Raw genomic sequence first — 16798 nt, 5'->3', positions numbered from 1 at the left:
GGATTGCTTGGAGCCTGGGGGTAAAAACATTTATGAACAAAATAATTCTATTCCCATACTGGAAATTTATTTAATTGCGCTACAAAGCATTTGAAGTTCCTCAAGTTATTCATTCTTTTTTTCAAGTGTGAGATTGGCCGGTATTGACCCTTAATATAAAACAAATACAATAATTTTATATTGATATTAACAAACAATTATAAAATAGTAGTTGTGACACATTTTAATTGTCGTTTGAATATTAACGTGGTGTTGATGGAACTACAGTTGTTTTCCTTGCTGATTTGGGTCGAGCAATTGTCTTTGCTCCAGAACTTTGCTTAGTACCAAGAACTGATACTGATTTTTTATTGACTTGAGCAGTGTTTGCCAAAGAACTTGAGCTTTTTTGTTTCTTGAGTTTTGTTGGAATGTTTTCGTTAAATATGTTTGAAAACTTTTGTTGGGATGTTTGAGAGTTCTTAATTAATTCATCCAAACTAATTAACAATTCTTCTCTTTTTGCTTTGATTCTTGAGAGTTCTTCCTCTTTACTCTTGCATCCGGGACATTCCTTGGCCTTTTCCTCATTGAGTTTTGTGTATAAACTTGATATTTGCCTTAAACAGTCTTCTTTTTCACCATCAAGTCTTGACATTTCTTGTTTGAATTCTTGTTCACCTTTTGCTAAGTCATCTTGATACTCTTTATTATAAATTTCCAAGTTCTTTTGTCTTTCAATCTTGAGTTCCTCTAATCTCCTTCTCATTTCATTCATATCTTCTTCGTGTTTTCTCTCCATTTCTGCATCATCTTCATCAAACTTTTTCAATGGAATTTTAATTGCTTCTTTGAGTTTTTCATCAGTATTCAATTTACTATATTCTTCAGCATTTTTGAGGCGCTCTTGTGCGTTTTTATGTTTATCAATAATTATCTGCAGTTTCTTCTCCAAGTCTCTTCTTTCCTGCTCACAGGAGTCAGAGAATTTGTTGACACTGTTTTTCTTTTCATTCAATTCTTTTTCTAAAACAATTTTTCTTTCAATAACTTTTTCTTCGATTGTTCTTTCGAATTGTTTGTTAAAATTATTGAGCTCGTTTTGGAGGTCATCAGTTATTGATTTGGCTGTCTCATATCGAACATTCATTTGAGTCATTTCTTTCTCAATATCTTTGATCTTCTTTTTATTTTTCTTTATCAAATTTTGTTGTTCCAAAATTTGTTCAGCAAAAACCGGATCTCCTTGTAATGCCAAATCTTCAGGCTTAATGATCTTATGCTTTTCAAGTTCTTTTGTTTCTTGTGTCATAGCTTGTATTTTTTGGTTCAAACTTTCTATTTTTTCTTTCAAGATTTCGCGAGATTTCACGATTTCATCAATTTCCAACTTATTATCACTTTCTATTGTAGCCTTATGTTCATCGAACATTTGGTTCTTCTCATCAGCAAATATTTTATATTCTTCTTGATGTTTCTTATGCAATTTTTCAAGATCATTTTCTATTTGTAAAATACTATTTTGATAAACTTTTATCTTTTCTTTTATATCTTGTAATTCCTTCTGACATTGTTCATTTGCTTCAGCGACACCAAGAGCATAACTTCTTTCTGTTTCCATTTTCTGCTGCATATCCATTTTATAAGTAATTGTTGTCATCCTTTGATCATGTTCTTCTTTCATTCTAACTTTTTCTGCTTCAAGTTTTCTATTTAATTCATCCATTGATTTGTTTTTCATATTTGCAATTTGCTGTCTTTCATATGTATACATATCAACAATCTTTCTTATTTTCTCGGAGTGTTTCTTTTCTCCATTTTTCAGCTCTTCTTGCATATCAGATATTTTTCTATTGAATTCTTCTTTTAGTTCATCAACAGATTTTCCTCTTTTATCTAAAAGCATCTGTAATTCATCTTTTTCTTTTCTTAGAACTGATTGAAGTTTCGCTCTTTTGTTCTGATGGAACTGATTTAACTCAATTATTTTTAATTCCCCTTCTTCTGTTGTTACTAATGATGCTTTTCGAAGTTCTTCTAATGATATACTTCTCTGGTGTTCAAGAGTTTGTATTTCTTGTGTAAGACTTAAGACTTTCGGTTGATATTCAGCTGTAATATCTGCAACAGCGTTGATAATTTGACGATTTGTTTCGATTTGAGCATCACGGATTTTTTGTTCTTTTGATTTCTTTGATTCTTTGACAGCGTAATCGTGTTCAAGCTGAATATTATCTATGTCTTGTTGTATCTTAATACATTTCCTTGTTTCTTCATCTAGGACAAAAACTTGGTCGTTGTAGAGTTTTGAGTATTTTTTGAGAATTTCATCTTCTTTTCTCTTTAATTTCTCATGTTGTTCTTTTTGTATTTCTTTCAGGCGGTTGCTTTCGAATTCGGTAAGTTCTATTGCTGTCTGTAGTTCAGTTTTGAGGTTTTCGAGTTCTTGTAATTTTAATTTTTTTTCATCCTCAAGTTCTTCTTTGAAATCACGCTCTTTTACTCTGTACTCGTTTGCTTTTTGTGTAAGTTCCACGTTTTTGAGTTGTGTGAACTGTTGTTTTTTGTTGATTTTCATTTTTAAATCTTTTTCTAGATTTTCGAAATCTTGTTCAAGAGCTTTGATCTTCATTCTCCATTGTTGCTCTTGTTCATCAACTTGCCTTTGAAGATCTAACTCGTAATCTTTTTCAATGATTGCTTGTCTTTCTTGATGAGTTTTGAGTTTTTCATCAAATTCTTTCTGTGCTTCCTCTATTTGTCGTTGATAGCGTTCAGCCAATACTTCTTTTGTCTTCTGAAATATGGCTGGAAGCTTTTCCATCTCGGAATTATAGTCCATATTGCGAGACTCAAGCTCACTTTGTATATCTTCGACTTTTGATGCTAGTTTGTTCATTAAATTTTCCATTCTCTTTAGAAATTGCTTTTCAATATTTAAATATTGGGAATCAAGTTCTGCAACAACCTGCATATTATCTGTAGATGAATTAACACCAGATACTGATACAATTATTGTATTTACTATTTCTGCAGCTTGTTCATAAATGTAAGGAATATCATTATCTTCAATATCATCGGGATGATTTGACATTTCTTTTGCAATTTGTGCAAAATCATCTTGTGCATCTTGCAAAATTGTAGCTGGTGCTTCTGGATCGCCTCGACTAGGAGGCAGCATATTTACAAACGTACTTTATTGAAAATTGAAAGGAGATTTTGGATGAACAAATTTGATGAGCTTTAAATTAATATTCAGATAAAACAGTCAATTTATGTTTATTTTGCCGAAGGTGCCATGCTTGTCCTAACGGCAAACGTAGCCGCCTGAGACCAGAAATTATATTATAACAAAATTGATTTTATGGACTAAAGAATCGAGGTAAGTTTACATCTTCACACTGTAGATCATAAAACTTTATTTGACTCTTTCGGACAAAAAGAAACATGAAATATTTGTGATTTTTTTAGAGATTTTTCAGCTTATATCGGCATGTTGCACCACTCTGCGCCGGACAAATGTGTTAAGTAAAAAAGCTTTCTGAATTTACTATTTTCACAAGCTAATTTTGGACATTTTTGTATTGTCACAATTGTTTAAGCAAACAAGTGGCATGAGCGAATTTTTGGAAGACACACTGCACCCATTTTAATATATATATAAGCGAAACAGTTTTCAGTTTTTGCACTATTATGGAATTCTTGATGAAGATTTATAGCTTTCTAAAAACTTACCACGTGGTAATAATCTGCCCTAACTAGATTAAAGAATAAAAAGTTATTAAAAAAAGTTAACTTTATCTTTTGAAACAATGTTTGAGAGATAATAACCAAATATATCAAGAAATTATTTTCTTGCAATTGATAATAAATATTCTTTTACTTCTTCATGCGTAGTATCAAGTACTGTATATCCTTTATTAGTCTTTGCTTCTTTATTAGCTCCGACTGAGATAAGATATTTAACAACCTCAAGATGGCCCCATTGTGATGCTTTAAAGAGTGAAGTAGATCCATCATTAGTCTTTGCTTCTTTATTAGCTCCAATTGAGATAAGATATTTAACAACTTCAAGACGGCCATATTCTGATGCAAAAATGAGTGGAGTATATCCTTCACTAGTGGTTGCTTCTTTATCAGCTCCCATGGAGATAAAATATTTAACAGTATCAAGTTGACAATTTATTGATGCCCATATGAGTGGAGTATATCCATTAGAAGTCTTTGGTTCTTTATTACATCCAACTGAGATAAGATATTTAATGACTTCAAGACGGCCCAATTCTGATGCACAGTATAGAGCCGTAAAACCTCTTCTGCTCTTGATTTCTTTGTCACAGCCACATTTAATGAGAGATTTAACAAGTCTCAGATTTCCTTCATAAGATGCATAATGAAGTACATTTTTACCATCATATCTATCTTCTTGTTTTTTCCAAAGTTCTTCTTGGCATGCTTTTTGCATCATTTTTTGATTTCCTTTTTTTGAAATTTCGTCAAAGAAGTAGTAGATTGTTAAGCAATCTTTAGAATTTTTAAGTTCGGAAATTTTCGAAAGAAATTCTTTTGGGAATTCGTTTTCTTCTTTCTCTTTGAGTTGAGAGTGAAGAATTTGCATTTTTTTCTCAACGTTTTCTTTTTCTTTTTGAATCCGATTTAAATCTGCTTGAAGTTTTTCGATTTTATTTGTTGTAATGGATTGATCCTTTTGTAATTGTTCTAAAATGCCAATAATTCCTTTGAATATTCGCATCTTCATGTACTTTTGAACTGATTTAAGTGTTGAAACGGCATCTTGTAAGTTGTTTATTGAAATATTTGCGTTTTGAGTGCAGGTAAACAATTTTCGTGCTGAAATTACAGAATGAGATTGCGCAAGAAGAGAATTGAAGTCATCAGGTGTTAAATTCGCGAATTTCATGATTGATTTGATATCTTCTACTTCGAATGTGCTAAAGAGATTATTCTCTTCAATATATTTTTTGATATGTGAGCCAATATATTCGTAGTTCAGAACAATTCCCTGACTCATTGAAAAGTTTTTTTATCGTTAAGGGTGCACCCGCATGTACGTTTATTTGAGAGTAGGAGGATTACCCTCTCAATTTTGAATGCTTCGTTAGCGCAATATCTCGATGAATATTGTATTAAAATTGAATTTGCCCATACCAATATATCTGATACAATATCCTTAAGTTTTACTAAAAAGAATTTTTTAAAATCCCTGCAGATTCGGGGATTTTTAAATTTTTTGATTTTTTTCGCAAATTTTTCGAAAAAAAATATTTTCAGAAGAGCCTTAAGGGTGCCCTATAGACGATAGCTCCCCCTCAGAAAAAATAACCTTAAATAAACCAATGCTTTTCGAGACCTATTTTGGTACCTCCAAAAACATTTTTCTCGGCAAAAAATCAAGTTGATGTATTTTGTTTTGTCATCGTAGATACTCTAATTTTCGCCCAGTAATGTTATATAAAAGGAGCTTTTTTGTCGAAATGCAAAACAAAATTGGCCGTTAATGTGGTGAATTATCGATTTTTGGTACAGCATACTTTCTTATCAATGAATAAATGCAGCTACTTGATAAAAGAGTCTTCAAAAGCAACCTTTGAAAAAAAATATTCCTTATTTACATTAAGAGCCGAATACTTTTACGATGAATATTAATAAAATTTGTCGGTATTTATTCTTACAGATTATCAGATCACAAAAGCCAAAAATTGTTTATTATTTTTTTCAGAATAAAAATTTCGAATGTATCAATTATATCAAATACATACATTTTATTCATACATTACAAATGAAAGATTTAATTTTTGAAAAACCTAATTTTTTTCGAAAATCAAATATTTCGGTGTATTATATGCGCCTTTGTTTAAATTATTCGCCAATTCCTCATCACGAATGTAAGATATTTTGGTATTACAAAAGAGAATCCATGAATTGATGTTTTCGTCCAAAATAATAATATTATATTGTCGACTGTGATAAGTTATTATGGCTACTAGTTTGGATTTTACAGCTGGATTGTTATTCCATGTGTAATCATCCAATGGAAACGTAAAAACAGCAACATCAATAAAAAGATAATCTGAAAAAGTAGGAGTAACTTGAAGTTCGTTATTATTAACAAGAGGAATGTCAATTTTATCTGTAAATCCCCAGCAGAATTTTTTGAAATAATCAATAAGATCTAGTTGCCTAGCTTCACATGCAAGCGATTCTTGTAATTGTTTGAAAGCATCAATTGGATCAGCTTGATGTATCTTTTGCCGTTTCGAGTACAGGTGATACAGATAAGTAACATCTGCATTTTCCGAAAAGTTCCGATTTGTGAGCGATAATATTTCTTTGTATATTAACTGTTGCTCATTGGGATTAGAGAATAATTCGTCAAATAGTTTGTGCATTAATGGTCGAAATGTAATAAGTTGAACAATAACGGCAAGAAAACTGAGATTTTTTCCAAGCTTGATACCAAGCTTTTGTTTTTTAGGCTTATCATGAGTTTTTCTGAGTGTCTGTGGAAGTTGTATCAAATCAGGATGAAAATCTGCTATCATTTCAAGAGATGGTGGATTGTGGCTGAGGACGTTAAGATAATTGATTGCGTTTATCTTAATTTTCTCAAAGTTATGAAAATCAGTAAAAGCTGAATTCATAATTTCTTTTGCTTGCTGAGAATCGTAAACTGCAACAGCCGAGATGTTTTCTTCATTAATACGAATTAAAGACGAGTACGTATTATAAAGATCTTGTTTAAATTTGGATAATAAATTTTGGAATTCTTGAGGATCATCTGGAATTTCCTTCGCCTTGAAGAAAAATGAAAACCTTTTCCAATCTGGTGGTACTTTGATATCGGAACCAAATATAGATTTTTTGTTGAATTTTGGATAATCTGTTGGAAGTGAAAGATTTTCAGATTCTGACGGTTCTTCATCCGCTGGCGGATCCTCATCGTCAGTGTATTCAATTTTTTCGGATCTGGATCCATCTTTTGACGGTTTATGAGGAACTAAGTCAGCGAATTCTGGGTCAATTTCATCTGGAATGTAATGAACGCATCTGTTATGATTTCTGTAGTTTTCCGAAGTTCTTCTGATATGGTCATAATCGGATTTATTTTCGAAATTTAATATAACTTGTAAAATATCTTCATCAAAATAAGAATCATCTATACCCATTAATCTTCTTAGTTTTGTCTTCCAATTGTCTTCATTATACGCAAATACAGAAACAAAAATTCTGGCTGGAAATCCAATAATCCAACGAAGATTTTTTGGGACTAAATGGGCTTTCAATGAATTGAAAGCTTCGTTGAAATTTGTATGATATTGTTTGCTGATTCTTAGAAACAATGGAGCAATATTTGTAATAATTTCTCTTTTTTCGATATGCTCTGGTGATTCTCCTGGATATCTATTAATTAATCCCATCCATCTCTGAACCTTTTGCTCTGGTTTTAATGTTGGGCATGCAAAAAGGATCCTAAATATTTTTTCAAATTTAGGATATTTAGTGACAATTTTTGAAAATGCTGATTTTATCACATGATTTGGATCTCTTACATGTGATAATTGTGCACCAGAATTCTCTATCATTGTTGAATCTTTAACATCACCATCTGAACAAAAAACTTTTATTTTTTTCCATAAATCAGATTTCAACATATCACGTAATGCATAGCTTTCCATTAATCCTGGTGAAATTTTTGGTTCAACCAAAATTTTGGGACTTTTGAATTTTATTAATTCTGGATGCCTTGAAACTATTCTAAAATCTAATATTTTGTTTGTATTTATATCTATAAGCGTAATGACGGCATGTAAAGCATCGCGCTTAGAACTCCATGCGCAATCTAATGAAACATTAAATTTGTATTCTGAATCATGTTTAAGAATTTCTTGTATATTAGCTTCACAACTTGCTGTTGCAACTTTCTCAAGATCTGGCAATATGCTCTTTAGATGCGCACGTAATGTAGTTTCTGTTGGGCAATGAAAGTTTAGGAGTGATGCCAATTCGATGTGTTTTGAAAATCCTGCACCAGATATAAGAGAAATGTAAGTATGAAGATTCTTGACAACGTCACTATACGGAACTCCAGGCTTAAACGTTGAATATTGTTTCTTCCTTAACATTTGATTGTGAATGATCTTGTTTTGAATTAAGCTGGTTTAGATTAATGAAATGCGAAAAAGGTTTCTTATTTGAATAAACAGTTCGATGATAGACCCTTTTTTGGCAGTCATCAGCTTTATATGTTATTAATATCTCTTCAATTGTGTATCCTTCCATGATTGGAATAGAATACTCCATAGGAAGAGCTAAAATCCCGCCAAATTTTACGGTTTTTTTAATACAAAAGTAATCAAAGTGAATAAAGCAAAGATATATATTATATTTAATCAGTCAATTGATATTGGGTAGAATATATGCTCAATATTTCATTTTTCAAATTTATTATTTCAAAAAACCAATAATTGGCGACATTGTTTACTGTAATAATTGTTTTTAATGAAAACACTATATGCCTTCCTTATTTTCTTTCTTTTTTATTTTTTTGAAAAAATCAAAAAAACTCGAAAAAAAATCAAAAAATCACAAAATCGATGAATTCTCAACGTAATTTAAATCTTCAAAATCGTAGAGATTGGTCATAATATAACTAAGCATTATGATATGGTAAAGTTCAAAAAATCTCTCTCTTGAACGAGATAAAAGCTTAACAGAAATAACCTTAAAAGTGCTTTTCTGAGGGTGGTCTATCGTCTATAGGGCACCCTTAACGGCTAAGTTTTATGTTTAATGTTGAGTATCAAAAAGAATGGGCGTCTGATATAGCCATCATATATCCCAGAAGCAAATAAAAATTCTGACTTTTTAAGCATAAAAAAATGAAATTTTATTTTTTGCAAAAAACAGGCCACCCGGATGTACGTTTATTTGAGAGGAGGAGGATTAAATTTTTGAAAGCAGTAAAATTTGTAAATATTCTAGTTATATAATATGTATTATTTTTAAAAAATAAAAATTAAAGCACGTTAAAATTTTTTTGATGAATTTTTACAAAAGCTACTTAGGATTATGCAAAATATAGTAATTAAACATAAATTTCAAATCAGATTTTACTTATGATAAATATTTTAAATTTCCGAAAATTAAGTTCAGATCGACTCGATACGTTGTAATTACTAAATAAGGTGCCAAAAACATATTAAACAGTATCAAAACTATCAAGATTGCAATGTTTTTGAAGAAAAATTTATAGAATTATGAACTTCAAACAGATATTATGTAAATAAAAATAATATAATGGATTTGTTTATTCGTATAATAGCAGCAATAAGTCGATTATTCACTTCTACTTCTGAGATTTGAATTTAATTTCGACAGAAAAAGAGATTCAAGAGGAAAATACTAGGGAATACAAACTGCCACCATGACAGGATTATTATGGAGCCAAGTTGTACTTTTTGATATTTTTAGAGTTTTACTACCTATTTAGGTACCAAGTAATTGCTTAAAAATTAAGGTTCTAAATTCTGAAGTTTACATGATCCTCCCGGGCGCACCCTTAAGGGTGCGCCCGTATGTACGTTTATTTGAGAGGAGGAGGATTACCCTCTCAATTTTGAGGGGTTCGTTAGTTTATTTTCTCGATGAATATGCAATAAAATTTGATTTTTACCTTATCAATATACTTCATATAATATACACATGTTCATGTAAAAACTTTTTTCCAAAATCCTCAGGAATTAAGGATTTTTGAATTTTAAGAATTTTTTTCTGTAATAAACAGAAATTCATCAAAAGTGACAGCTCTCAATTTTTTGACATTTGTAAATTCTAAATTGAATGAGAAAAATGAAATAATACTAAGCATAATACAATATTCTAGATTTAATTATAATTAGGAAAAAGTTGGTTTTGAGAGTACTTTTCATAGGCATATAGAATGAAATCTTCTGAAAAATAATATCACATAAACTCATATTATTTTCTAATATATAACTATTTTATATAAAAATCAAATTCAATGATCTTAAAAGCGAAGGATAAACCTCAAAATTTACGAATATAATGAGTGGGAATATTTCATATGGTTTTATGATAGATAAGCATTATATTCCCACTCATTATATTCGTAAATTTTGAGGTTTATCCTTCGCTTTTAAGATCATTGAATTTGATTTTATATAAAAATAGTTATATATTAGAAAATAATATGAGTTTATGTGATATTATTTTTCAGAAGATTTTGTGTTCTTCTTCAAAATTTTATTTTTTTATTAAAAAGAATCTTTACAAAATATACATTTACTTTAATTAATATTTAAAAACGTGCTCTATCAAAAGTTCCAAAAATTCAATATTTTAGCTTTTCTGAGGTGTCACTTTTGATGAATTTCTGTTTACAACAGATATAGACAACATATATCGTTGAAGGTTGAAAAAATCTCTAATATTTGAGCCCAAAATTTCAAATTTTAATTTTTTGAAAAAAGAGGCCACCTGTATGTACGTTTATTTGAGAGGAGGAGGATTATATTTTTGAAAGGGTGAAACATTATGAATATGTTAATTATATAATAATATGTATTATTATAAAAAGAAAAAATAAAGCACGTTAAAATTTTTCTTTCTTGATTTTTTACAAAATCTACTTAGAATTATGCAAAATATGACTAAATAATTATAAATTTCAAGTTAAATTTTAATTTTGATAAATAATTTAAATTTCAAAATATCAAGTTCAGTTCGACTATGTATGTAGTAATTCCTCAATAAAGTGCCAAAACCCTATTAAAATATATGAACATTTTCAACATTTTAATGTTTTTATTTAAAAATTTGATGGAATATGAGCTTCAAACAATTATTATGTAAATAAAAATAATTAAATATATGTATTTATTCGTATTACAACCGTAGTAAGTCGATTCTTCCTTTCTTCTACTGAGATTTGAATTTGATTTCGAATTGTAAAGAGATTCAAAGGGAAAATACTAGCGGATAAAAACTACCTCCATGAAAGGGTCATAATGGAGTCAAGTTGTATTTTTTGATATTTTTTGCTTTTCGAGCCTAAATAGGTAAAAGGCAAACCCAAATTTTAGCTAAAAGTGACAGGAAAAAAAACGTTTAGTATTAAAAAAAAAGACCGATGAGAGCTTCGTTCGAAATATAGAGGGAACTGAGAATGCGCAACCATTCTCAGGGAATATTGGATGCTATTCCCGTTCCCTCTGTATGGAAAATTGAGGTTTTCAAAGGGAGTTAAAATAATATCAAATTTATACTAATTTACTTCAAAATACAAAAGTATTTGACAGCTAAAATTAGTTACTTTAGCAAGCCTATCAATACCCTTTTACGATTATTGTTACTTTTTCGAAATAAAAGTAAAAACAAATTTATACTAATTTACTTCAAAATACAAAAGTATTTGACAGCTAAAATTAGTTACTTTAGCAAGCCTATCAATACCCTTTTACGATTATTGTTACTTTTTCGAAATAAAAGTAAAAACAAATTTATACTAATTTACTTCAAAATACAAAAGTATTTGACAGCTAAAATTAGTTACTTTAGCAAGCCTATCAATACCTTTTACGATTATTGCTACTTTTTCGAAATAAAATAAATTTATTATCAAAAACCTTTTTTCTTAGTAAAAATAAAATGTTATTTTATATCAAGTTTTTATTCATAAATTTTTATAATGTTGTATAAATTTCATTAAAATTTACGTACATATTAAGGTACTTATCTTCTACATATATAATCTTCATTAGATATATACATGATAAATAAAATTCATAAAACATTAAAAATCAAAAAATTAGATGAACCTTGGCAATTAAACTTTATTAAATAATAGTTGTTTATAAATTATATTATATTATTATTTAATATTATTTTGATAATGAAGATTTTATTTTGCAATAATATAAACGAAATTTTTTACCTTATGAACTTTTGATGGAAATATGCAAATTTAAAATAATAAAGAAAGCCGCGAGCGAAGCGATCGGCTTAGTTCGAAGATTTTGATTCAAATCTTTGCTGATCTGTAATTCGCGGAAGCCGCGAGCGAATCGAGCGGCGTAGGTCTAAGATTTTGATTCAAATCTTTGCTTATATTCCTTAAATTCTTTATGAAACTCGCAACAGTTCCATAAAAAATTTTAAATTCTAAACTGTCGAAATTACCGATCGGTAATCACACCCTTCACGGGTGTGTCACTTTTAGCTAAAATTACCCCTACTCGCCAAGATAATGCCTAAAATAAGGTTCTAAATTCTGAAGTTTACATGATCCTCTCGTGTGCACCCTTAATGAAAATTCTTTTCCATCATGTAAACCTCGATGTCACTTTTGCGACCGAGCGGAGCGAGGTCGCAAAAGTGACATCGAGGTTTACATGGATGGGTTCTATATATATACAGCTTGACCGGTAGAAAAGCGGATCGATTTTTATCAATAATTGGACATTCTATTTTTAATAAAATAAACATATATTTATATGGGAAATTAGGGAGATCTGAAACTCAAAAATTATTTTTGAATTTTAATATGATAAATATAATTGTGATAATATGTACATTACAAATAAAATATTAATTCGGAACAACGATGAGATGTGATAAATTTGATTCTCTCAAAAATCGATTTTGGAGTTTTAATATTAATTTGTATCTTATATGCATATAGGATATATAATAATTGTAAAAAATCAAAAAGTGACAATTTGCGGTTAGAAAAAGTCATCAAAACACTTTTTAATGATTTGATTTAACATATGCATAGACCATCTCTTTGATATTTAACTTCAATTTCCCGAAATGAAAAGGATTTGAACAAAAACGATTATTTTACGATCATTTTTTGTAAATTTTTTTAAATTGAGACTGACATCTCTAAAATCATCTAAAAAATCCAAATATCAAATAAAATAATATCATTAAAATTCCTCTCAATTTAAAAAATTTTTATAAATTGAGACTTCAATCTCTAAAATCTTCTAAAAAATCCATATATCACAAAAAATCACGATATTATTTTTATTCTCAATTTCAAAATTTTTTTTGTACTGACTTTCTTTTTGCATAACAGCAAGGCAGAAATTTGAAACGAAGTTTCAAATTTCTCAAGCTTGCATTCTGGGCACGTAAGTGCCCAGAATGCTAAAAGGCGCGTAGCGCCGTCTCTGAATATCAAATTTATTATAATTATTAATTTATGAAATTTCAAATAAAACCGATCTGTTATAACACACTGGTGCATGACAGCCTTGTCATTTAATTCTATCGGCGCTTCGCGCCGATAGAATTAAGAAAGTGTATATATAGAGGACAACACAGTAACTTTTGACATTATGAATTTACAGTAAATTAGCATCCTATATTTATATTTTTTATGACTTAATTTTGATAGTTTTCGTTCAGAAATTTTAATCATATTTTTAGTAAACATTTATTAGTATTCTTCATTATTTGGTTGGCGCTTTGCGCCAACCAAATAGTGAATAATTCAATTTTTCAAAAAATTATTTAATTTGCCCGAAGGGCAAGCGAAGCCACCTGAGGCCCCAAATTATATTTGATCAAATATGTATCTTCACACTGCAGATCAATAAATCAAATGATATGCTTGTGGCGGGCAATGTAATTTTACTAATTAGAAGATAGAATTGTTGTAAACAGAAATTCATCAAAAGTGACACCTCAGAAAAGCTAAAATATTGAATTTTTGGAACTTTTGATAGAGCACGTTTTTAAATATTAATTAAAATAAATGTCTATTTTGTAAAGATTCTTTTTAATAAAAAAATAAAATTTTGAAGAAGAACACAAAATCTTCTGAAAAATAATATCACATAAACTCATATTATTTTCTAATATATAACTATTTTATATAAAAATCAAATTCAATGATCTTAAAAGCGAAGGATAAACCTCAAAATTTACGAATATAATGAGTGGGAATGTAATGCTTATCTATCATAAAACCATATGAAATATCAATTTTTGCTTTACGCCTAATTTTTGACGACAATTAGCAAAAAATGTTAAATGTTAACACTCAGTCCATTTGAATATGAAAAATAAAATTGACTTTGATTAAATGTTTTTATTTATCATGCAATTCTTCTTGCGACCAAAGATTTGAATAAAAGTTCAAAAATAAGATAGCTTAAAAAATAATATACGGTAGTGTTTACTAATAGATGAATAGTATATAAATTCTATTAAAATGGATTTGATCCAAAAAAATATAAAACCAAAAATAATTGTTATAATTTAAATGAAGAAGTAATTTAAAACGATTTTATTTATGATCAAATTTTATATATTTTTGGATCAAATCCATTTAATAGAATTTATATACTATTCATCTATTAGTAAACACTACCGTATATTATTTTTTAAGCTATCTTATTTTTTGAACTTTTATTCAAATCTTTGGTCGCAAGAAGAATTGCATGATAAATAAAAACATTTAATCAAAGTCAATTTTATTTTTCATATTCAAATGGACTGAGTGTTAACATTTAACATTTTTTGCTAATTGTCGTCAAAAATTAGGCGTAAAGCAAAAATTGATATTTCATATGGTTTTATGATAGATAAGCATTACATTCCCACTCATTATATTCGTAAATTTTGAGGTTTATCCTTCGCTTTTAAGATCATTGAATTTGATTTTTATATAAAATAGTTATATATTAGAAAATAATATGAGTTTATGTGATATTATTTTTCAGAAGATTTCATTCTATATGCCTATGAAAAGTACTCTCAAAACTAACTTTTTCCTAATTATAATTAAATCTAGAATATTGTCTTATGCTTAGTATTATTTCATTTTTCTCATTCAATTTAGAATTTACAAATGTCAAAAAATTGAGAGCTGTCACTTTTGATGAATTTCTGTTTATTACAGAATATGCATTACAAATACCTATATATTATGAATATCAAATTAAAATAGGAAATTTCATAGATTTTTTCATTTTGTCCACAAAAGTGAGTTACTGTGAAATTTCGGTAAAATTATGACATCTAAAATTTTTGATTGATGTCCATGGAAGAAATTAACCAAACTCATTATGACAAATTGATGGAGATTCATACGGGATATAATGATGTCTTCGATGCTTTGTACAGGCTGAAAACAAATGACGAAGAAAAATTAAACGCAATTTTCAAAAAAATCAAACAAAACCTGATTGACTCTTATCAAATTCCGCCTGATGCGATAATCACTGAAATATCCCAACTTTCAATTTATAACAACCGCTACATGAAGTCATATTTAGTGATTGCCAAACAAATTGTTGACGAATACCATCTAAATCATGTCAACGAAATCAACAGAGTTTTCAATTACCTTTTCTACAAAGAATACAATATTGTATTGAATGAAAACGGGCAAAAAAGTTTTAACGATTTTGAAGATTCTCATTATTCATCTGATATTCACAACCAAAAAACAATTCACAGATCTATTATGGATGATGACAAAATAGCATTGATAAATTTTACAGAAAAAGAAGGATTTGATAAAGATCAAAAATTAAAAAGTTATTTATATCCATATTCAAGAGTAGGTTTTTCGTTACTTGAATTATGTTGTTATCATGGATCTGTTGATTGTTTTAAGTTTTTAAGAACGAAATTTCAATCAGAAATCAATCGAAATTGTCTTAGATATTCTTTTTTGGGTGGAAATCCAGAAATTATGAATGAATGCTTGAAAGTACAAAAACCAGATGATGTATGCATGGAATATGCAATTATATCACATAATATTGATTTTGTCACATTTTTGATGAATGAACACAATATAAAAATTGATTTAAATTTGTGCTCTAAATACAATAATCTTCAATCATTTTTAGTTTACTTGGATCAAACAAATGACATCAACAAATGTTTTGTTTATTCTCCGAATTTCCATCTTTCATCACTTTTAGAATATTTTATTTCAAATGGTGCAGATATCAATGCTAAAGACAGAATAGGACTCACCCCTCTTCACTCTGCAGCCAAGAATAACAGCAAAGAAACTGCAGAAATTCTAATTTCAAATGGTGCAGATATCAATGCTAAAGACAGAATAGGACTCACCCCTCTTCATTATGCAGCCAAATATAATAACAAAGAAATTGCAGAAATTCTTATTTCAAATGGTGCAGATATCAATGCTAAAGACGAAGATGGATCTACCCCTCTTCATTATGCAGCCATGAATAACAGCAAAGAAACTGCAGAAATTCTAATTTCAAATGGTGCAGATATCAATGCTAAAGACATAATAGGACTCACCCCTCTTCATTATGCAGCCATGAATAACAGCAAAGAAACTGCAGAAATTCTAATTTCAAATGGTGCAGATATCAATGCTAAAGACATAATAGGACTCACCCCTCTTCATTATGCAGCCATGAATGACAACAAAGAAACTGCAGAAGTTCTTATTTCAAATGGTGCAGATATCAATGCTAAAGACGGAGATGGATCTATCCCTCTTGATTATGAAGAGCGATGGACTCGTTCTTGTAGACGCATAAAACAAGGCCTTCGAAATTTAAACTAAAAAAAAATTATATTTTATTCTTCAAACAAATAATTATTTGCGCATACATTGAGAAATAACTAATTTCGATACGAAATCCTCAACACAATCCTTGTTTAATTTTTCGTTCTCATTCCGAGCTTACGTACTCGTTTATTCATTCTTGTTTGCCAATCACTCCAAATCACTTGATTTTATAATAATATTATAATACTTTTAATGAGCCAAAAA

General features: G+C 29.0%; 4 protein-coding genes across 4 annotated transcripts, besides 8 other annotated features; 1 reads left to right on the top strand and 3 right to left on the bottom strand.

Annotated features, from left to right (window-relative positions):
• Positions 1–216: 216 nt before the first annotated feature.
• Positions 217–3167, bottom strand: TVAGG3_0504310 (uncharacterized protein; the record flags this gene model as incomplete). The annotated part of the gene is made up of 1 exon (XM_001326472.1): positions 242–3160. The coding sequence occupies one exon, from the start codon at positions 3158–3160 to the stop codon at positions 242–244; it is 2919 nt and encodes a 972-aa protein (XP_001326507.1).
• Positions 3168–3826: 659 nt separating this feature from the next.
• On the bottom strand, positions 3827–5011 carry TVAGG3_0504300 (spectrin binding; the record flags this gene model as incomplete). The annotated part of the gene is made up of 1 exon (XM_001326471.1): positions 3827–5011. One exon carries the CDS (start codon positions 5009–5011, stop codon positions 3827–3829), a length of 1185 nt encoding a protein of 394 aa, XP_001326506.1.
• A 271-nt stretch (positions 5012–5282) lies between these two features.
• Positions 5283–8767: a mobile genetic element.
• On the bottom strand, positions 5805–7166 carry TVAGG3_0504290 (uncharacterized protein; the record flags this gene model as incomplete). The annotated part of the gene is made up of 1 exon (XM_001326470.1): positions 5805–7166. The coding sequence occupies one exon, from the start codon at positions 7164–7166 to the stop codon at positions 5805–5807; it is 1362 nt and encodes a 453-aa protein (XP_001326505.1).
• A 142-nt stretch (positions 8768–8909) lies between the features above and the next one.
• Positions 8910–9558: a mobile genetic element.
• Positions 9559–9774: 216 nt separating this feature from the next.
• Positions 9775–9811: a mobile genetic element.
• Positions 9812–10367: 556 nt separating this feature from the next.
• Positions 10368–10405: a mobile genetic element.
• Positions 10406–10494: 89 nt separating this feature from the next.
• Positions 10495–11081: a mobile genetic element.
• A 3-nt stretch (positions 11082–11084) lies between these two features.
• Positions 11085–12256: a mobile genetic element.
• A 1424-nt stretch (positions 12257–13680) lies between these two features.
• Positions 13681–13718: a mobile genetic element.
• A 1174-nt stretch (positions 13719–14892) lies between these two features.
• Positions 14893–14929: a mobile genetic element.
• A 124-nt stretch (positions 14930–15053) lies between these two features.
• TVAGG3_0504200 (ankyrin repeat and SOCS box-containing protein 4 family) lies at positions 15054–16596 on the top strand (the record flags this gene model as incomplete). Its single annotated transcript, XM_001304540.1, has 1 exon — positions 15068–16588. One exon carries the CDS (start codon positions 15068–15070, stop codon positions 16586–16588), a length of 1521 nt encoding a protein of 506 aa, XP_001304541.1.
• Positions 16597–16798: the final 202 nt, after the last annotated feature.

This window comes from Trichomonas vaginalis, chromosome II (genome assembly GCF_026262505.1).
Source record: "Trichomonas vaginalis G3 chromosome II, whole genome shotgun sequence".
Lineage (NCBI taxonomy): Eukaryota > Parabasalia > Trichomonadida > Trichomonadidae > Trichomonas > Trichomonas vaginalis.
This window is presented reverse-complemented; position numbering and strand designations above follow the sequence as displayed.